Source organism: Pogona vitticeps, chromosome 6, assembly GCF_051106095.1.
Source record: "Pogona vitticeps strain Pit_001003342236 chromosome 6, PviZW2.1, whole genome shotgun sequence".
Classification (NCBI taxonomy): domain Eukaryota; kingdom Metazoa; phylum Chordata; class Lepidosauria; order Squamata; family Agamidae; genus Pogona; species Pogona vitticeps.
In genome coordinates this window covers 121099857-121122430 of record NC_135788.1, presented here as the reverse complement: position 1 = coordinate 121122430, position 22574 = coordinate 121099857, and the positions used below count along the sequence as shown (strand labels likewise).

At 48.5% G+C, this 22574-nt stretch overlaps 1 protein-coding gene across 3 annotated transcripts in view; it reads left to right on the top strand.

The window, feature by feature from the left end:
* NLGN2 (neuroligin 2) overlaps window positions 1-22574 on the top strand; it is a 53074-nt gene that overhangs the window by 22738 nt on the left and 7762 nt on the right. For 2 of the 3 annotated variants that reach the window (XM_072977228.2, XM_078378490.1), the window contains exons 3-6: window positions 4382-4438; window positions 15783-15932; window positions 18255-18440; window positions 20192-20981. In XM_072977228.2, coding sequence (XP_072833329.2) covers window positions 4382-4438; window positions 15783-15932; window positions 18255-18440; window positions 20192-20981 — 1183 coding nt within the window. The remainder of the gene's footprint in view (window positions 1-4381; window positions 4439-15782; window positions 15933-18254; window positions 18441-20191; window positions 20982-22574) is intronic. The other variant, XM_078378491.1, reaches the window with a different exon arrangement.

Sequence of the window (22574 nt, the reverse complement as noted above, 5' to 3'; positions counted from 1 at the left end):
GGGATCACTTCTCCTGCCAGATCTTACTACAGTGGTGCCTCGCATAGCAACATTAATTCGTTCCGCAAAAATCGCTGCAGAACGAAAACGTCGCTATGCGATATTAAAAAGCCCATAGAAACGCATTGAAACCCTTTCAATGCATTCCTGTGGGCCTAAAACTCACCGTTGAGCGAAGATCCTCCATAGCGCCGCCATTTTTGGTGCCTCTAAAGCGAGGAATCCTTCCCTAAACACAGCCATGGTTTTTTCCCGGTGGCCATTTTGAAACCGCCGATCAGCTTTGCAAAAATTGGGGCTTTGTGATGATCGCTTCCCTGCTATCATCGCAAAGCGAAATTCCCCCATAGGTAACGCCTAAAAATGTGTCGCAAAGCAATTTCGTCGTAAAATTAAGCGATCGCTATGCGAGGCACCACTGTATTTCTAAGTGCGCCTTAAATCGGAATGGGGTTTCCCAGACAAAGTGGGGCTCTTTGTGGTATCAGCAATTAGGTTACAATCACTTTAAAAAAAACTTTTCCAATTGTGTTGGGGGTGTATTTCTAGCATTCCACAGATGCAAGTCGGGGTGTGGAGGTCAGGAGAAAATAATGGGGTCCAAAATCTTGCATGACTTCCCTCTCCCTTCCACACTGCTACCTGCTAGGGAATAATCCCATATTCAGGGCAACACCTGGACATACGTAATTATTTTTTCTTGCCAAGAGCCGACGGTTGCCCTTTCCCAAATATTTATTTACTATTTATTTAGTTTGATGATTAAGCAGTTACAAATAGCAATATAAATAGTGATTTAAATAGTTCCGCTCAATGTCTGTTTGCTTAAAGATGGTCAAACGTCTAAATCTTAAATTTTGGAGCTCGGCTGGTGTAAATTTGGGATCAGCCACGCTTAGTTCCTGAGCCGAGTGTCGTCCTCCATAACTGGGGAGTCTCGCCCGGCCACCATGTTTGCAGACCTCAAGGCGAGAAGTCCAGAGGGGTCGCAGAGGGTCGGGAGAGGCTGTACTCAAGAGGTCTGCCTTTTACGACCCATTTCCATATGTTCTCCAAGCGACTATGGCCTGGGAGGGGTGGACTGTGGAGCTTTGTGGTCCCAAATATTAAGATCTTTAAAGTCTGACGAGGTTCACAGAGTTGGAAAGCAAGCCGCTTTTGAGTCTGGTGTTGAAAAAGTTAGCCGCCCACCCACCCACCCGCCCGCAGCACCCCTCGGCTTCCCTCCAAATAACCCTCCGGCAAAATTTGACTCTGAGCCAAGATACGTTTTCTTAGTTTCAGCCGCTTATTCTATCATGTTGCTGCAAACTGCTTTTAAATTATTAAATACAACACGGTGTAAGCGCTCTCTAGACAAATATTAATGGCAAATAATCAGGTGCAATCAAGTTGATGCCAACTTCATAGTGACCCTTTTCCAGTACTCAGAAGTGGGTTACCCTCCGGGCCTTTCTGGGGTTGCCCTGGCGCTCCTGTCCAGCTTTTGCCCAAAGCCACCCAGGCTGGCTCTACTCACAGGGAGGCCCACTGGGGAATCGAACTGCCAACAGCTGGCTCCATGGCCAGGTATTTGAACCACTGAGCTATCCGGCCAGCACAGGCAAATATTTAGTAGTAATAAACAAAATACGTCCAATCGAACTTACAACTTAAAATGGGTGCAGAAATTTGAATTTCCTTCCCGTTTTGAGGGTCGCCCCTCCCTCCCCGTTGTGAAACGATGGGTTTTCCAGAATGTTCAACAGTGTTGGAAAATTTTAGCCCCGGGACTCCGTAGGCACCACACGCCGAAACGTGAGATAACATTTGTTCAATCGCTCTGCGTGTTGTAGTTCTCTAAGGAGGAGCTAACAGAGAATATTCAGGGGGCACAATGAACGATCGCTCCCAAGAAGACACCTGGCCAACTGAAAATAGTCAGAAACAAATCAAGGCGAGATAAGGAAGGCCATTGGAAATTAATTCTCATAGATGTCAATGAAAAAGACCGGATTGCTTCTGTCTGGCACTAGGAGAGACAAGCTTGATCTGGCCAGAGGTTGAGACTACCGGCGTTTCTTCAGACTACAGCTCCCAGAATCCCCCAGGCAGCCTGGCCACTGGCCAAGCAGCCCCTAGACAGTACCTTTTCTTACCTCTCGATCTGACCGGTCACGGATCTTCTTTGCCGGCAGCTTCCTCCTGCAGGGGCCCCCATTGAGATGAATGGGATATGAACGAACGAACGAATATTCCATTCATTTCAATGGGGCTTGTGTAGGACAATTTCCTAGCAAAGGAGGGGGGGGCCTGTGTATTCATTAATCTCGGGGGGTTTAGGTGCTCCACCTCTTGGGTTCCCCCCCCCATCCTCGATTTCACTCTCCCCTGTCCCACGCACCCTGCTCTTTTTGCTCTTGACGTGAATAGCTGTTAATCTCTGGAACTTCATCCATCAGGAATATGGGAAGGATTAGAGAGAAAGGCTGAGCTCAGCTCTGCTCGGCAGCCCCGGCAGGCAGAGTGAACGGGGGAGATGGAGATGTTTTTCCAGAGCAAATCGCACCTGGCTCTCAAGTCACAAGGGCCCAGAAGAGCCATCCGTGGTCACCGGCGGGCTCCTCTGCCTTTTCTCTTTCTGCCTCGTCCTCTCCGACGCTCCTTCCTCCCCTCCCTCTCGCTGGAGTTTTTATTTAGCCCTGGCTGGCCTGGGGCGAGCTGCCAGCCCATGAAAAATCCTTCTGTCTTAATCTGTAAATGCCAGCTTCCCCGTAACATAAGGGAGGGAGAGGGAAAGAGGGAACGAGACAGGCATCCCCGGAAGAGAGGTGCAATGAATTGCCCCGATCGCGTGTCCTGGATTTCACCGAGGCAGCTAAGCTAGATGGACAGACCGCTAATCGTTCGTGTCCGTCCTGTCCCCTTTCGGCCTCCTGAATGATCTCCCCACCGCCACCCGACCCCTTCTCTTCACATACGCTCCACTGCCCGGATGACAGAGGTGACACCCTGCATTATGGCCTCGTCAGCGCGCGCGCGCCTGTCCCGTCTCTCCGGTGTTCTGCAACCTCTGCTCTGTTCCAGAGCTTAGAGAAGTTCCTTTAAAAAAAGAAAAGAAAAGGGTTTATCGTTCCAAAAGAGACCATTTCCCCAAGCTCGGCTCGAATCTAATCTTTCTGGTGGTTCTTGTGGCATGCAGTTCCAGCGGCCGAAAATGTCCTGATTGCCTGGAGGAGGCTGTGGATGGATGGTGGCGGCAGAGTGTCCGCTGGGAGTCTGAAAGCAAGACGTGTCAGCTTTGCTTTGCCTCTTGGGTGTGTGTGTGTGTGTCTGTGGCAGAAATGAGAGGGCAACCCCCACCCACCCAGGCACAAAGGGGGGAGACGGTTCAGCTGCTGGACCTCCAGCCTGGTTCAGCAAACTGATGCCCGAAGCAGGAACGGAGGATCATTTCCACCGAGCCCGTCAGGGAGAACTGGAGATATAATTTTGTTAAAATATCCTAGAATTCCCCAGTGACAGCCATGCTCCTTGCAGGATTTAAAAAAAGGACGATGCTCAGACTCATGCGTCTTGATTTTTCACGCTGGCCACCAGGCCCGGGGTACCCCGGGTTCTGCCATGGAGCCCCCTCCGACCCCCCCAAACGCTGCCTTGGTAACACGCCGCTTTGCCAAAGGCCCTTCCAGGAAAACTGAGCATTCTTGGCTTGGCCCCAAGATGCTGAACCATCTCGTTAGGACGCCAATTAAAACAAACTCCTAGAGACACAAGTTCCCACTTAAGGCAACGTGCTGCCCTGCCAGCTTGCCTCTTTCTCCTCCAGCTCTAGACCCCCCCCTTCCCTGCTTTTCCTTAATTTGGAGGGTGGGTGGTCTGGCTTCCTCCTAGCAAGACCCCTGTGCTTTGGCCAGCTGCAGGTGGGAATTCAAGAGGTAAAGCTTTCCCCTAGCCAAAAACCCACCTCCAGTTCCCACCTTTTTCTATGCACGGGTTGGGGGGAGAGGCAAATTTGGGGTTTGCATTCATTTCTGTACCTAACCCGACGGTTCCCTCTTGCAACCCCCACCCCCCACCCCAACCCCCCAGACCTTCGCTAACCAACCTTTAATTTCACAGCTTCCGAATTCTCAGTGCGTTTCTATGTCATGGTATATTTTTTTTGGTGGGGGAAAATGGAAAAATTAAAGCCACACGTGCACGCATTATACACCCACATACAAACCCAGAAAAAAAGACAAAAAGACACACCCTAAAGATTGTTTGTATTTTGGTAAAAGAAAAAGTTGCTTTTTCCCCTTTTTGATGAACCGAAACCGATCTCTTTTTTTCTTGATCTTTCTCTCTCTTTTTTCCCCCTGTCCCATTTTTCTTTTTTCTTCTTTTTTCTTGCTCTTAGGTCCGCTCACGAAAAAGCGTGAGGAGGCGTCAGCTAACAATCCCACTCCAGACGAAGGTATTTTTCCTGCATGTTTCACATCTTGCTTTTTAAAATATTTTCTCTCTTTTTTTTTTTGGTTTTTTAACTTCTTCTTTTTTATATGAATATATATATATATCTATATATAAACGGAGCAAATAACATATATAAACTTTTGAACCCCACCCTCCCGTTTTTCTCTCTCCTTTTTTTGGTCTTTGAACGAAAAAGCACCAGTTCTTGTTTCCCAAAATCGCCACAGGTAACTCTGCCCATGTTTCCGTTCCTCTTTCTTTACCTTTTCCTCTCTTTTTTTCCATTTTCTTTTTTTGGAAGGGAAAAAAACCTTGCCCTAACCCAACCAGGCTAAGAGATGGAGGGGGTTTGAAATTTTTTTCCCCCTTTAACAGGAAAATAATTGATTTGAGTATGGGGGGAATGTAGCGGGGGGGGATGATGTTCCACTGAATCAGTCCGTTTTTGGCCTGTTTTCCACCATCGCTGTCACCCACTAATTCCACATTAGACTATAAAGTGGATTTTTTTTACATATGGGCTATGGGTGTTTCCGAATGCTCTTTTATGTCTTACTTGGCAATTAAATTATTTTGTTTTTTTTTCAACAACAACAATAACAAAAGAATGTGAGCAATGAACTGAACTTTATGCCAATGTTTTTATTCAACACTGAGAATGGTTAATCAGCATTTTCTATGCTCTAAGAATTGGGGGGAATTCTGTTTTACTTAGGCACTGTTAGAACAGTCAATCTGCATTTTCTAAACGGAAGTTTTCCTTAAGTATATTGGGGTCTCCCTTCAGACACTGGGTCTCTTGTCAAGGCAGAGGCTGGGAAACGTAGTTTTTTGGGTGTACATTTCAAGGGTGCAAAGATAGCAAAGCTACAGAAATCAGGACTACCTTTCCCGCCGGGCCCATCAAGGACATCCCAGAATCCCCTGGGCAGTAGAGAAAGCGGAAAGCAAGAACTAGAACTCCCATTTTACACCCAGGCTTAGAAAAGTTGATTTTTTTTGGACTGTATCTCCCAGAATCCCCCAGCCAGCTTGCAACTGGCTGGGGGATTCTGGGAGATACACTCCGACAATGAGAGAGCGAGAGAGAGAGAGAGAGAGAGAGCGCAAGTTTACTTCCTACACAGGTCTCTGTACTGGGCGAAAGACGTGGCCAAAATGTCAAGTCACTTCTTTGTCTGCCAAGCATGCTGGACCACAATTCCCATCATCCCCCATCCAGCCCAGTCGGGCTGGCTGGGCATGATGGGAAGGGTTGTGACGAACACCTAGAGCTTGGAAAGGTTCCGAGAATCCCCCAGCCAGCTAGGAGTTGTAGTCCAAAAAACTAACATTTCCTCACTCTATGTAGACCTATTGCTGGTTGCTGGTTTGGGGAAATACAGTAATCAAAGCTTGGCCGATACAGTCTTCACTGGCACCATTTGCCACAAAACACCTTTCTTGTCATTTGCCGATCAAATCGTCTTTAGTTTTGTTTAATTTGGTGCTGTTTTCTTCCTAGATACGCTGGGAACGGAACATAGGACTTGTATCTGTATAAGAATCACAAGAGGCAATGCATTCCTAATATTAGACCCAGAGCTGGAAAAAAAATCCCCTCCCTTTTTTTTTTGGTACTACAAAATCTTAATCCATAAAGAGCTAAAATACCCTGCAGTTTTAACCTGCATTTGCTAGGATCTCCTTTTGGACTACAAAACCCAGAATCCATCAAACCCACTCACCTCCCATGATTATTAGCCCTACTTGGGAAGTTATTAATTTCCCCAGGGATTCTGAATAATGGCAACCCCAAAGAACATTCCCCAAAATCTGGAAATTGGCCTTTAAAAAATACAACAACAAATGAGTTTTTGAAATAGTTTAGAGATTTATGCGCTATAAAGATTTCGATAATTTAACAAGGAAGGAGAAGAGACAGGACTACTTAGTATGTAAAAGTGGAACTGGAAATGTGTGTGGCTTTTTCATTTTAAAGTATTTTGCGTGCTGCATTAATTTACATTCAGAAGAGAGAACACGTGGAGTAATTTTATAGATCACGGAATTACAATTAGGCTTATCCTGAATGTAAAATTTTTTAAAACCCTAAAAAAACAACAACACTTTTTTATGCAGGAATTTTACCAGGTTAAGCTGCAATTCAAAGTTTGTCCAGCCAAGGATAAATCCCATTTATGAAACAGACTGATGTTTACCGTCCTAAGAACCTCCCTTTTAAAAAGCAGACAAAGACTTTCTTTTTACCCCTTTCTGCTTGTTTTGATGGAATCGAGATTTAGAATCCCAGGAAAAGGGAGTGTCTGTGGAAAAAAGTTAGCGAAAGAAGGATGGTGGAAATGGGTGGGGACAATGGCGGGCGACGTTGACAGGGCAAGGATGCTGGAGTTGTACATTCACCGCGGTTGTGTACACGGGTTGTTTGATACAAGACCCGTGCAGGTTTATCGTTTTTGGCCCTACAAAGTTCCGCTGGTGGAATTCTGGCCCATCGTCCACAGGACGCAGCAGCCAGAGGGCAGACTGAGTCGCCAGTGCAAACATCTGGTCTTCTACCATTGAGAGAGATGTGGTATCAAAGGCATTTACTGAATTATAAAGAGATATTTCCTGATTTTGCTTCTGTGCCCATGCAAGTTAGCAAGCTGGCCTGGGGGGGGGGGGACTAGAATCCCTGTTTTGCATCCAGGCTTAGAAAAGGTACTTGTTTTGGACTACATCTCCCAGAATCCCTGGCTGAGGAATTCTGGGAGATGAAGAGAGAGAGAGAGAATGATTGAGAGAGAGCAAGTATTGTGCACAGTGCTAGGGGATTATGGGACATATCATCCAGGAAAACAGGGAATAACCTGTAAGGGGGTATAGAACTCTGGTAGCTCTTTCGAGGTTTTGGTGGAAAGAAAACTTCACTGTTTTCATAGTGGAGACACAGACCATACAGGTCCCTGTGTCAGGAGAAATACAAAACATGGCCATAGAGATGTCAAGTTATTTCTTTGTCGACTGGGCATCTGCCGGGGGTGCTGGACCACAACCCCCATCATCCTGCATCCAGCCCATTTAAATTATTATTTTTTTTAAAAAAAACTTTTCTGGTTTGGCATCTGTGCACATACACACCTACACAGATTTAAGCTGGCCTGATTCCCTGTTTTCTCCTTTTTCTCTCGCCTCTTGTGCGTGGTGCACGTCCTCCTTCTTGGCGATGTGGACGTTACGTGGATAGAAACCTTACGCGTACCTGCTTTGTCTCCCTCTTTGTGATCTTACTCAAAAGCCCCAGGATTTGCAGGAGCCCAGTGGCCTCGTGCCATGCACCGGAGTTTTCACGAGCTACCACAGGCTTGCTGGTGCCTGGTGTCTCGCCGTCCGTTTGCACACCTTGGAGGGAGAAATGGGAAGCGCTGGCCACTGATATTAAATTATCCATCGATTTCTGTCACATCCGCATTCGGAGATTGTGGTTTCTTTAAAACGATGCTCGAAGGATGGATGAGGCAGGAATCTAAAACCGCAATTTGATCCCGGATTCTTGCGACAAACCACGCTTTTAAAAGTAACCGCAGTTCACCAAGTTTTGATGTGATGGGAAGGGAAGGGTGGCTAGCTTTAAAAAAAAGGCAAGCAAAAAGATTGCTGTCTTTTTGGCTGTCAGGAGGGAAATGCCCACCCTCTGTGGTTCAATGATTCTGGTTACTGCTCGCTTACATCCATCCTAGTATTCTTGCCCGTGCAAAAAACTTGCTTGCTTTTGGCAGAGCGTTTCAAAGGGACTCGAAAGGTGATCTGTTCCAACCTCTTAACGATGCAGATGATCTGCAGGCCGAGGATCTTTGACAGCTTAGCCTTCTAACCTGTTGGAAAACCTCAGACGAAGGACTGCCCATCGCTTTCCAAAGCTGTTTTTTCCACCTTCAGGAAGCTCTTAAGTTCGTCCCACCGTTTGGTGGGAATCTTCTTTCCTGTAATTTGCATCCGTTGATTTGATCCTACTTTTTGGAATGGCACAGAAAAAAAAAGTTTGCTCCATCTTCTCTACAGGCTAGCCCTTCCGATATTTCAAAGTAACCATTGAGAAAGACTGCTGAAATGCTCTTGGACCTTTTATCCCCAGACTCTCAGGAAAACAGAAAAGTAAACCCTTGCAGAACAGGGAGCAGGCTGGACCAGAACCCTTCTCCCTGATTTGCTAGCTTTCTTCTTGCGAGGATTTACCCCTCTTTCTCAGCGGGGAAGGTGTGAAGTGGTACAGTTTTCAGAATGCTCCTCCTCGTTTCCACATGTAGAGCAAGTCTCAGCTGAGAAAGACTAGTGGTTCTTCATATGCTCACTGCCCCCCCGGTTTGTTGATAGGGAAAACCCTCTGTCCTTTCCCTTCCAAGGAAAATCAGAAATGCAGAAAAAAAAAGGTAGAGATGCGGTCAAAGATTATTATGGACTGTTCACAATGTTTTGTCCATCACCGTATATAAATCCAAAAGCTGGTGCCAAGGATAAGATTTGCCCCTTTGCAGACGGCTCCTATGAGAATCCCTAGAGCTTGGAAATCCTATGTTTTTTTTGGACTACAATTCCCATTGGCATCTGGAGGAGTGTGGGAGTTGTAGTCCCAAAAGGAGCAGTTCAGAGTTCTGGGAATTCCTTTAGTGATCCACCATTTTCTCCCTTCTGAATTCAACCACCTTCGAACACTTGAAGCCAGAGGCTTCCCGGACAACATTGAGTTCCAGGAAGCAGACGGGAAGTGGTTCACCAAAGGGGGACCGTAATGGCCGTACAGTCCTGGGTGCCGATCTCACACATCACATCCCAGAATCGGTTTAGAAAAAGTTTTTTATTTTCCCACAATTCCCAGAATCCCACACCCAGACCTTGTGGGGTAACATGGTAAATTCATAACAGCCACCATGGCACCCTCTCTTCTTGAGTGACAAGGGGCTGTGACATGATTCCTATTTTTTTAATAGAACAGAACCCCTTCTAATCAAAAGTGACTAAAGTCCCTTTTTGGGTTGCTGACCTCCAACTGTATAAAGTGACCGAGCGAGCGGCTCTTCCATTCCTGACCTATTGCTTACGTGTTCTTGCGATGTGTCGTCAAGTGGCCTCTGCCTTTATGCCGACCCTCCATGTGAGCGAACTCCAAAAGGCCCCGTCCTCAACCGCCCTGCTCGGCTCCTGCAGACTCAAGCCTGGGGCTTCCTTGAGGCAGGCAGTCCATCTTGTGTTGGGCTTTCCTCTCTTCCTGCTGCCTTTCTCAGCCTGATCGTCTTTCTCAGAGAATCCTGCCTTTTCAAGAGGTTCCCCAAGGAGGACAGCCTCAGCTTCAGCATTTTTGCTTCCAGAGAGAGGTCAGGCTTGATTTGATCGAGGAACCCCTTTCTGGGGGTCCGAGTGATCCACAAAGCTCTCCTCCAGCACCACATTTCTCCAGTAGGTATTAAGGAGCTAAAATCTCACCACACATGGCCGCTAGTCCAGGAGACAACCCTGGTATTCCTTGTTGTATGCCAAGTCACGCAACGGGTGTGCAGCCAGGAATACAAACATTGATTTCTTCGGGCCATCCTCCATGCAGAGCTGAGAATCCACACCATTCGACTTATGCCGACATACGCAAGTCATAGGCTTCTGGCCATTGTGTTACTCATATTGTTCTTGTTGTTTCTTACTTTCTCTCTCTCTCTTTCTCTCTCTCTCTCTCTCTCTGTGTGTTTGGTTTAATTTGCAAAGAAGGGCTGCTCAAAATAGCATGGGATTCTGTCTCTGCCCCTGCTCCGCTCTAGTGCCTACAGCAGGGAGGGCAAACCTTTGGCGCTCTAGATGTTCTGGACTACACCCACTGTCCTTTTTCATTGGCCGTACGGAAAGGGGATTCCGGGAGGAGATGACCTCCAGAAGAGCCGGAGTGCCAAAGGCTCACCACCACCGGCCTGGATTTCAGCCGGTGGGTAACCAAAAGAGTTACCATATTTTTCCATGTATAAGATGCTACTTTTCCCTAAAATTATTACACTAAAAATTGAGGGGTGTCCTATACACGGAAGTAAGCTGTGAACACGGAGAGAACAAAACAGCCAGTTCCTTGCCTCTGCAAACAGGCTTCCTCCAGTCACGAGCCTTATGGAACCGATGGCAGCTGATGCTGAACAAACCAGTTGGAGCACACCTCATTGGAGGCGGAGCCTATAAGCTCAGGTGCAACGGGGACTTGTAATGTCCGAACATTCTCAGCCCAGAGGCTGAATACTCAAAGATAAGTTAAGATTTCTTAATTGTGGGTTAGAAAAGTGTGGGGGGTGTCTTATACATGGCAGCGTCTTATACATGGAAAAATGCGGGTACTTTGGAAATGGGTTGCCAGTTGAGGCAGGCCATGAATAACATTAGCTGTTACTTTTGAAAAGTAGTGTTGCACTTAGATATATAAGATTTCCAAATATTTCAAATTTTTTCTGGAAAAAAAAACAGGAGAGAAAAAAAATTTCCTGGGGGGAAAAATGGAATTTTTCAGAAATTTTACATCTGTAGTTCCACCCTCTTGCCACCAACCAATGAAATACGGCAACCCTACTAGCTGGGGGATTGTGGGAGTTGTTGTCCAAGATCCTTCACTTTCCCAAGCTATGCCTCAAATCCTTTTAATATTTGTCTACTTTTAAGTCTCCAATCATATTTTAATTAGTGTATAGTTTGGCTTTTTAAATGCTTAACATTATGTTTCTAATTTGAATCTTTTAATATCGTGAGCTGCCTTATCAGGAGGAAGGCGACCTATAAATAAAACAAACACACAGATCATCTCTCCAGATATTGTGGTTTTTCAGGGTAGAGTTTCTTCCGCAGAGGAACTTCTGTGGAAAGTTTCTTTGGAGGCAGGAAGTTTTCTCCTGTCCCAGCTTGGTGGTAAAAAAACGATCACCTTCACGGTGCTTGTAGTGGAGCCCGGCGGGAAATGCTCCACCTCTTGCAAAGCCTGGTTTTATCCCTGCCTGTAGCCTCTTTCAAGCTGCTAAGCCGTCAACCGTCCCCTTTCATTGTGGGCACCACAGCCAGACCAGAGGTCCCCAAAAAAACAGACGGGCGTGATAAAAAATGCTGGAACTCAACTGGTGGAACCTACGGGCACTCTGCCCTCCCCGAGGCCAAGCCTTTCCTTCGTAATTCGCTCCCAGCGTCTGCTGCTCCAACATTTAGGAAGGGGCCAAGGACTTAAAAGGCTCTTAAAAGGGGATTAGACAGACGGATGGAGGAAGAAGAAGCCGGGAGAGCTTTCTCCGGGGACGAGGGTCAAGGGAGCAGCAGCTGTTCTGCCCAGTGTATAAGGCTTGCGCCCGAGTTGGCCAAAACGAGATGTTTGGTTCCATCCTTGCCAAGAAGCGCCTTCCAAGCCGCTTAAGCCCTTTAGGAACTTTTGCTCAGAGGCAGAGCTGAGGAAGTTCCTTTTTTGAAAGATGACCACTCTGGAATCCTAGTGTGGATGCTCTGAGAAATCCGTGCGTTCTTCTCCTAAAAAGGAACTTTCTCAAGGCGACCTGGCAGGGCTGCTCACGCCCTTGGGAACACCACACCCTTCAAGCCAGAGCAATGCAGAATTGCCAAAAGCAAACGAAGGAAAGTCCATCCGGGTGTGGGGGCCGTTTCACGGTGGGGGGTGTTTGTGGAGAGCCAAATTGTCTTTCCTGGTGCACGGCGAAGGCGCGAGGGATCCTGCGTTTGTCACTGTGTGCTTGTAATGGTCTGGGCCCATTTTTGGGGGGCTTAGCCACTGCCTCGCTGAGCACCAAGGGGAGAATCGTAGAGTTGTGGAGTTGGAAGGGGCCTAAAGGCCATTGAGTGAAAGCTCCTGCTCAAGGCAGATCGGCTTTGGCTCGGTCTCTCTTGAACATTTCCAGCCACCTCGCCCTGAGGCCATGGGTTCCCTTGTCGTACTGCTCTAACAGTTAAGACGTTTTTCCCTGATATTCATCCAAAATCTGGCTTCCTGTCACTTGAGCCCATAATGACGTGCCCTGCACTTTGGGATGATAGAGAACAGATCCTGCCTCTCCTCTGTAGGATTATCTTTGAAAAATGCTATCCTATGATCTCCCCTCAGTCTTCTTTTTCCCAGGCTAAACAGGCCCAGATCTTTCAGTCTTTCTTCCGAGGGCTTGGTTTCCAGTCCACTAATCATCCTCCTTGCCCCCCTCTGAACTTGTTCCAGTTGCCGGCATCCTCCTTCAAGTGTGGGGTCCAGAAGTGGCCACAGAACTTTTTGTTGTTGTTTAGTCATTAGGTCGTGTCTGACTCTTCGTGACCCCCATGGACCAGAGAGCACACCAGGCCGTCCTGTCTTCTACTGCCTCCCGGAGTTGGGTCAAATTCATGCTGGTCGCTTCAGTGACCCTGTCCAGCCACCTCATCCTCCGTCATCCCGTTCTCCTCTTGCCCTCGCACTTTCCCAACATCAGGGTCTTTTCCAAGGAGTCTTCTCTTCTCATGAGATGGCCAAAGGACTGGAGCCTCAGCTTCAGGATCTGTCCTTCCAGTGAGCACTCAGGGTTGATTTCCTTCAGAACGGATAGGTTTGTTCTCCTTGCAGTCCAGGGGACTCTCAAGAGCTTCCTCCAACACCACAATTCAAAGGCATCAATTCTTTGGTGGTCAAGACTTTCGATGAGGCCTAAGCATGGCCTGCCAGCCCCACCTCCCCGTGGCCACCCACTGACCCTTCGCCTCGGCTGCTGCCATTCCTTAGGGGCTTCCATCCGGAAGTGGAAGTTCTGTAGCCTGGTGGCCTCTTGTAAAAATGGACAGAGTGGAGGATTCGGAGAACCTATAACGGACAAACTGGGGAGAGGGGGCTTTGAGTGGGATGTGCTGGAAGCCCCCTTGAGACGCGCAAGGCAGTGCGTGCGCGTGAGTGTGCCACGAGTGTGTGCGTGCGCATGCGATGCACGGGCTCCTGGTGTATTTGGCTCCTTTTTAGCCCCGCCTTCTTCTCCCATCTGTTCCCCCCCCCCCCCGGGAAAAGACAGGCAGGAGGGGCTGAGTGGAAATTGCTAATGAAGACCTTGGTGCATCTCATTAACACTCTCCCCTTGCAGCGAATTAATTAGGCTCCAGGTTGCCATGGAAATGGGATGTGACCTAGAAATGGAAGGAGGGGCCTGAGGAGAGGGTCTCTCTTCTGCCTCCCCCCCCCTTCATGTCAAGAGGATATGGTGGATGGGCCAGAGGGACGCATCCTGCTAATGTTCGTTAGCCTCAGACTACCTTTTCCTACTGAAATCTCAAACAACAACAACAACAAAACCAACAACTTCCAAATCCAAGTTGGGTCTGAAAGGGTGCAGGTTCATGAACCCTGAACCGAAGCCAGCTCCGCTTTTCTCTCCCTCGGCTTCCTTTAACCTCCGGCCTTTGGCCGTCCTCGTTCACTGACCACTTCCCTAGTTTTTGGGAACCTCTTAAGCCCGGCGTGGAAGTCCCTGCTCCTCTGTCTCTCGGCATTTGGATTCACGTCAGTCACCCTTTCGCCCCCTTAAATTTCTGATTTCTGGCTCTCCGGCTGTCTTGTTGGGGTTCCTCTAGGCTGACTTGCCCACCTTTTCCTGGCAAGTTGTTTTATCCGTACCCCTCAAGAACTCGAGTGACCTGCGCTGGACCCAAGGATTTCCTTCGTTCTGAGCTTTCTTTCCTTCAACCTCACACTTCTCACAACCGGTTTTGATTCTTGATCGCCAGCCAGCAGCCGCCCGCATATTTATTTGGGGGGGAACCTCAAAGTTGCGTTCGCTATTTAAGTGGGATGTTTGCACCTTCCACCCCATAATTTATAGGCCTTCTTCCTTCCTTCCTTCCTTCCTTCCTTCCTTCCTTCCTTCCTTCCTTCCTTCCTTCCTTCCTTCCTTCCTTCCTTCCTTCCTTCCTTCCTTCCTTCCTTCCTTCCTTCCTTCCTTCCTTCCTTCCTTCCTTCCTTCCTTCCTTCCTTCCTTCCTTCCTTCCTTCCTTCCTTCCTTCCTTGTCTAAGTAATCTCCCTCTTCCATTTTCCTAGTAGCTGTGCTTGCTATGGCATCGTAACCCACAAAATGTGCTCCACTGTTTTGAATTTCGGGTTAAATTCCTCTAGCGACGCAGCAGAAGTGCAGAGATCCACGGAGCAGAATTGTTTCGAGCTTCCCCCAAAGTAGTTCACTCCATTCTTCTCATTAACTGGCACTTACCGTCTCAATAGCTCACACAGAGACATTTGTAGTAGAAAGAATAAAAGGCTTCATGACTTACAATTGAACAGATAAAACAGCAAACGGACACACATGACTGCTTTTCGGAAACGGACTTCAACAGACTCAAGAGAGGGAAAGAATGTAGTACGCAGAACAGCGAGGCGGGATTCTCTTTGGAATCAGAAGCAGGGATGGAACGGTTGGTTAGTCTCGTGGCACAGTGGTTGAACGGCTGCATTGCAGCCAAAACTGTGCTCACGACCCGGGGTTCAATCCCAGGTAGCCGACTCGAGGTTCACTCGGCCTTCCATCCTTCCGAGGTCGGTAAAATGAATCCTGGGCAATGTGTAGCCTGCATCATTAACTTGTAAACTGCCCGGAGAATGCTTGAAGCACTAGATTAGATTAGGCATCCTTCAGTCTCGAGAGACTATGGTGACGTGCTCTGCATGGAGGACTTGGAACAGTGTCTAGTATGGCTGAGAAGGCCAATTCGAGAGGGACCATCCCTTCCACACTGAAGGCAAATAAAATCTGTCCCCTGTCCAGCTCTCTGATTTTGCTGGTTTGGGGACTGCCTCTTTGCCTCGGCCTGCTGGACAAGGATCTCTTCAAATTGGGAGAGGTCATGATGCAACGCCTGCCTCCAGGCTGAACGCTCAGAGGTCAAGGTTTCCCATCTATTGAGGTCCATTTCCAAGGCCTTCAGATCCCGCTGGCAGATCTCCTTGTAGCTGTGGTCTCCCTCTGGGGCAATTTCCCTGCACCACTTCTCCATACAGGAGATCTTTTGAAGTACTATGGGGCGGTGTATGAGCAGCACGCTTGGCTTTTTTGCTTTGCTTTAGTGCTGGAGAGACGGATGGTCATCCCAGCCTAGAGAGGACCCTCCCAGCCAAACCTATTAGAGGCAGCCTGCGAGGTTGGAAAAAAATAATAAAAATAAAAATCCCAGGCCCTCCCAGCCAAAGGCCCTTTCTTTCCCAAGGCTATGGAACAGACAGAGAAGCAGGTATTTCTTCCAGGGTGGTTGGGCGGGAGGTGGCTTTGGATCCAGAATAAGAAAATGCACAGAATTAAAATCCGCTTCCCTGCTTGACGCTGCTGGCCTCTTTCTTCTCCTCTCACAGATATCCGAGACAGTGGAAAGAAGCCAGTGATGCTTTTCATCCATGGCGGATCCTACATGGAGGGGACTGGCAACATGTTTGACGGCAGTGTCTTGGCGGCGTACGGCAACGTGATTGTAGTCACCATGAACTACCGGCTCGGCGTGCTGGGTACGAGAAGGTTACGGGCCCACCCCTTGGGCTTTGGGGTGGTGGGTGGGTGATGGGAGACATCCGGAAGTGACCCCGTCTCTCCCTTTTGACTCTTTCCATACCCCACAACTGACACCCGCCCCCCCCCCCATTCCTCTCCCCTCGAGAATCCAGAGTCCCAGCTCTTTGTGGTGAGGGAGAGCATGGAAGGAGGAGACTTCTTAGAAGTAATTGGTTTGCTGTTACTTGTTGCAAAGATTGAGAAGTGATGGCTGTCATTGATGTTGCTTTTTTTTTTTTTTTTGGTGCTACGCTGTTGGACTGGCCTAAAAATTCAAAAAGTCCAGGCAAAAAATGCCTCTGGGATTGCTCTTAAAAAGGAATGTTAGGAAATAAAGTTCTAAATGTACAAGTATTGAGTCATTTCGTCCTTACTGGCAAGCTAATTAAAAAAAAAAAACAGGCAAAACTCTCTGGTTCCCTCTAGTGGCCAATTCTGACATGGCATTTTGGAATTACATCCTATCAAGTGAATTCCGACTTAAGACAACCATTTGCAAGGTTTCCTAGGTACAGGGTACTCCGAGGTGGTTTAACATTCCCTCCTTCTGGGGGCATTTCTGGGACTCTGCAGCTTGCCCAAGGCCACCCGGGGTGGCTCTTCTCTTGCAGTGGGGGAATTGATCCCCCAACCTCTTGCTTCCACAGCCACTCAGCTATCCAGCCAGGCCCTCAAAAAACGAAAGCTAAAAATATTTCCCTTGTCTCTGAGGATAGATAAGAGAATCGCATTACCCTTGAAAAAATGCCTGTCATATTCCTCTAAAATAGCTTAACGTGTCCTTAAAATATTAACTTCTGATAACAACTTAGGTGTAAGTTACGCACTGTACTTAAGCAACCTAGAAGTTGTTTATCACAGCCAGGTAACTTAGGTGCTGCTTGTTACACCTAAAATTAACTTTTGCAACTACTTGTTACTTTTTTTAACTACTCCCCAAAGTAACTTTTCACAGCTAACTATATTACTTGGAATTAGTTAACTCCCACATTCTAGTCCACCAATACTCACCTTGCAGACTAGATGCGGCTTGTCTGAGGATCGATGGAGTGCAGGCGAGGGTCAGTTGCCCAGACTTTGTGCCTTATGCAAAACAGCACTTACAGTTCTTTCCAAATTGGGGTGTGTGTGTGTGTTTCTGATTTGGTTCAAGATCCTGCCTTCCTGAAATCCGAGTGTGCCTTCTGATTTTGCATGAGGCTGCAGTTTATAACCCCCTCTCCCCACATCCCTCTCTCCCTTTCTTTCCCCTTATGGGTGTGAAAACCTACCCAGGCATAGCCAAAATTAATATTTAATTAAAAAGCTTTTAATAATTAACGGCAAGGCCTCGTTATCTCCAGCAAAAGGGCCCCGGGACGGAGCAATGATTAATTTTAAAGGAAGAGATTGGTCATGTGTAGACCGCAGTATTTAGCAGAGGCAAAAGAAACACTGTCCGATCAATGGCTTTCCTGGGCTTTTGTCTGAAATGGATGAGAAACTGGAGCGCTTTCCTTGAAATTACCACTTGGGGCCAATATGCGTAAGCGGGAAGGGGGGAGGCAATAAAAAAAGGGGCCAGGCCTGGTTAGCAGATACGCAGGATCTCAGAGACGGGAGGAAGGCGCACGGACCTGCATGCCAGGGGAATAGCCGTGCGGCCGAAGGCCTGGGTCCCTTTCTTCTTTGAAGCCCTTCCTTACCCTGACAGCCAGCCAAGGCGTTGCCCTTTCCATGATTCCCTCTTTGCCTCCTCTGTTCAGAAAAAGTACCTCTTTGGACTACAAGGCCCAGAATCCACCCACACACCCCCGCCGACCCCAGCCTACACATCCAGCAGCTACACTGGCAGGAGAGCAGGGACAGTCTGGAGAGTGAAGCCCCCGAAAGTAACTTTCCCAACTCCATGTCGTCCACATTTCTACCCTTGTAGAGCAGAATTGAGGTGGAACTGGAGCCAGTGCATTATGGGATGGATCCTGTTTGATGTGCCCATATACGGTTCATTGGAGTTGGTTCAATTATTTTTTAAGTTTCGCAAGCATATTCTTCCCGCCTCCCCCTTTTCTTGTGGGGTGGGGATTGAAATTCATTGCACCTACAAATTAAAACATTACATTACATTAAATTGCATTAAATTTAAATGACGTTTAATTACATTTAAATGAAAGGCGATGATTTCAGCTGCGGATTGATGGCGCTGGGTCAGCGGATGGCAACTTCACACGGGTTTTCCTCCTCGTCCTTCTTGATCCGCTCCTTTCTCTCCTGACGCCCTTCTCTCTACCGTCTCTCAGGGTTCATGAGCACAGGGGATCAATCCGCCAAGGGAAACTACGGGCTCCTGGACCAGATCCAGGCCCTGCGATGGCTGAACGAGAACATCGGTCATTTTGGGGGGGACCCCGAAAGGATCACCATCTTTGGCTCCGGAGCGGGAGCTTCCTGCGTCAACCTACTCATCCTCTCCCACCACTCGGAAGGTAAAAACACCCGGCTCCGTCCTCTCCAGAGAGCTGTGTGAAATTTCCCCTTGGGTTCATGGGCAGTCCCCACACCGGGAACAACAGTTGCCTCCTTTAAAAAATAATTCTTGCGCGGGGGGGGGGGGGGGAAGAGACTAGGAGCTCAAGCTATCCAGGCAAACCTTAGGGAGAGATACAGAGTTCCTTCTTTTTGGACGACAGTCATACTCTCCTCTCTTCATCGAATCCTAGAATAACAGAGTTGGAAGGGGCCTCTAAGACCATCCAGTCTGACCCCTTGCTCAAGGCAGGAATCCAAATCAAAGCAGATTGGACAGAGGGTGGCCCAGTTTTCCTTTGAATGTCTGCAGCATTGAGGCCATGGGTTCCCTTGTCGTACTGCTCTAACAGTTGAGATGTTTTTCCTGATATTCAGCCAAAATCTGGCTTCCTGTACCTTTGAGCCCATGATCCCGTATCCTGCACTCTGGAACTACTTCACTTCTTTATAACTGACCTAGCTCGGAGACTATGTTTCTGTCACTTCGGCCTGTCCTGTTGACTTTTATTTATTTAAATTTTTACCTTGCTCTTCTAGTGACCAGGCCACTATGCCGGGCGCCTTCCAACCTCATACCATAGATGTAAATAAAAATTCAGTCATAAACATCAGATGAAAACATTAGTCAAAAGAAAAGCCACCGTACGCTCACAATAAGTATAAGATGGGAGATGCAGAAGATGGCAGCAGAACAGAAACCGTTAAAACACTGAAAATAATGAGAAGCCAAAATGAAAACGAGAAATTAATTAAACAGCCGTGTTTTCTAAAGCCGAGGAGGGAAGGAGAGGGAAGGAGCCTGGCACATCTCTGTATGGAGGGAATTCCACAAGGAGGGGGCCACCACAGGGCAAGGCTTCCTTGATTGATTTGATTGATTGATTGATTGATTGATTCAGTTTGATATACCACACCCACTAGTGCCACAGCACTATTCTGGATGGTTCACATAAATTAGACAGTTACCGTATTTTTCCATGTATAAGACGCCACCCACTTTTCTAATCCAAAATTAAGAAATCTAAATAGGGCTTAGCAAATGTAGGGGGAAAGGGATCGAAGCGCTGCAGGATCGCTTTGATCCCTGCTTTCCCCTCCACTTGTTTTTGTTCTCTCCTTAGCTTGCTTCCATGTATCAGATGACCCTCAATTTTTAGTCTAAAGATTTTAGACAAAAGTATAGTCTTATACACGGAAAAAATATGGTAATATGATAAAACCGTAAACATCTAACCATGTTTTAAAAAAAGGTGCCTGAGCACTAATAAAAACTGTATAAAAACCAGGGGGAGGGGAGATACAGACAGCAAGTAACTGAATGGGGAGGTAAAACTACCTCAGCTCAACTTTCAAGGGCGGACGGTCGGCAGCTGAGTGGCCTTGGCCCTGATTTGCAAGAAACCTTTTCAGGGTTCAATCCTTGCCCGTAGTTTGAAGGTTCAGGGAGCCAGCAAGAGACAGATCGTTCCCTGTGCCTGGAAACGTGGAGAGTGGCTACCAGTCCCAGCGCTCAATACCGAGCCAGATGGAGGCTCTGAACTGCATTCCCAGAGATGTACCAAAACCAGTCCCTTTGATTCATTGGAGATCTCTCTCTCTTTCTCTCTCTCTTTCTCTCCCCATCCCTCCTCCATCCCACTCACCTCTCTGCCACCTCCTGCACGCCATGTCTTGGCCACGGATGGGCCATTCCGATCCCTGCCGGTAGGTCTGTTCCAGAAAGCCATCGCTCAGAGCGGGACGGCCATCTCCAGCTGGTCGGTCAACTATCAGCCCCTCAAATACACCCGCATGCTGGCCTCCAAGGTGGGCTGTGACCACATGGACACGGGCAACACGGTGGACTGCCTGCGGAGAAAGCCCTACAGGGAACTGGTTGACCAAGACATTCAACCCGCCCGCTACCATATCGCGTTTGGCCCCGTGGTGGATGGGGACGTGGTCCCGGACGACCCGGAGATCCTGATGCAGCAGGGGGAGTTCCTCAACTATGACATCCTCATCGGGGTCAACCAAGGGGAAGGCCTGAAGTTCGTGGAGGACTCCATGGAGAACGAGGATGGCATCTCTGCCAGCTATTTCGACTTCACCATCTCCAACTTCGTCGACAACCTCTACGGCTACCCGGAAGGGAAGGACATCTTGAGGGAAACCATCAAGTTCATGTACACAGACTGGGCTGACCGGGACAACGGGGAGATGCGCCGCAAGACCTTGCTGGCGCTCTTCACGGACCACCAGTGGGTCGCCCCCGCCGTGGCCACCGCCAAGCTCCACGCCGAGTACCAGTCGCCCGTCTACTTCTACACTTTCTACCACCACTGCCAGACGGACACACGGCCCGAGTGGGCCGACGCGGCCCACGGGGACGAGATCCCCTACGTCTTCGGCGTCCCCATGATTGGCGCCACGGACCTCTTCCCTTGCAACTTCTCCAAGAACGACGTCATGCTGAGCGCCGTCGTCATGACTTACTGGACCAACTTCGCCAAGACGGGGTGAGTTTTTTAGAATCATTAAAACCACAGAAGAGAAAAGGACAAGAACTCTTTTTTTTTTGGGTGGGTGGGGGAAATCCCTTCTATCCCTGGACAGGAAACCAGGAGCGGAAAACTCAGTTTTTCCTTTAAGGATGGAGAGACCACAGCTCTGTGGTCTTGGCCCTGATTTGTGAGCAACATATCCCTGGAAAAGCCAAAGAAGTTAGGAAATGAGGATTGGAAAGCCACTTCCTGACGGACTGGGGAACAGGTGCAGTCAAATGGGTATAGATTCGGGGTGGGGTGAGGGACACGTGATTGATGAACCAAAGGAGGTCTTTCTTTAGTGCAAAGGAGCTGATAGGGTGTGAGCACAAGGAAGTACTTCATTTGACCATGTTATTGCTATTTTTAGGATCCCTGCCCCATATCCACTGCGGATTGGTTCCAAGTAGCCCCACAGATATTGAAAATTGTGGATAATAGCAAACACTATTTATAATAGTGAACACTATACATAGCATGTTCTCCGGCTCCTTCTAGTGGACAGTTCTGGTAACTTCATCGTTAGAAATATATATTTTTGAGATGTTTGTTTTTAATCTTTTTAATATTTTCAGACTGTGGATCAGTGGATACTGATCCCACAGATAAGGGGGCCTTGATGATCATTAAATGAATAAAAAGGAATGTAGGAGGAACAGATTGAATGGAGGAGGTGGGGAATGAAGAAATGGAGGAGAAAGGCTCCCGGGATCATGGAGCGATTCATGGCAACAGGTTGCTGAGCGGCATGTGGAAACACGGAACTGAGAGGTGAAAGGGGTCCCCAGGGGTCATCTGTCCCAACCCCTGCGTTCTGATGCCAGGTAGCCACAGCGGAGTCACCACCAGATGGCCATTGAAGCCCTCTTTAAAACTTCCGCTTTGGCTGGATAGTGAGAAGGTCAGAGTGCAGGCATGACCACACGCACCTTGGCGTTAGTGCCGGGGGGGAGTTGTTCTGTTCTGTTCCCAAACCTCCTGTGTGAACAGCTAGTCAGTGTTGGCTCGGTGGAGGCGGGAGTGCAAACCTGTCCTTTGAGAGGATGCCTGGCCCAGAAGGTTTTCCAGGGGTGGGGTTTTGACCCCTGGAGGTGTCCCACCCGACAGGAGAGGTGTGGGGGCCTGGAATGAGGTCCGAAGTCGCAGTTGGGGAGGGGGGGGTCAAAGGGGCCGGGGGGGTGGGCTCCGGTCAAAGCCGTGCAGAGGGGGGACGTGCAAAGGCATCGTGCTGGAGACCTTCAGGATCCAGGCCAGGGTGGCCGTTCAAGGAGAACGGGTTCTCATGCTCGAGACCGAGGAGCGAGACCCTGGCTCTGATCGGCGCTTGGGAACGTTAGGGCTGGGGGCTGAGTTCTGGGGCTGGCAGTCCAGAAGAGCAGGAACGTCTCAGAGCAGTGATGTTTTGTCTTTTCCCGGGCGGGGGGATCGGCCCTGGAGCAACCTCTCGGGCTGAGCGGCCCCTTCAGCTGAGGCTCAAAGTGCATGGCAAGGGTGCAGCCAAGGGATGGAGGACCCCCCGTTGGGGAGTCTGCCTTTTGCCCGCTCGCCCACCTCGCCCTGGCACTG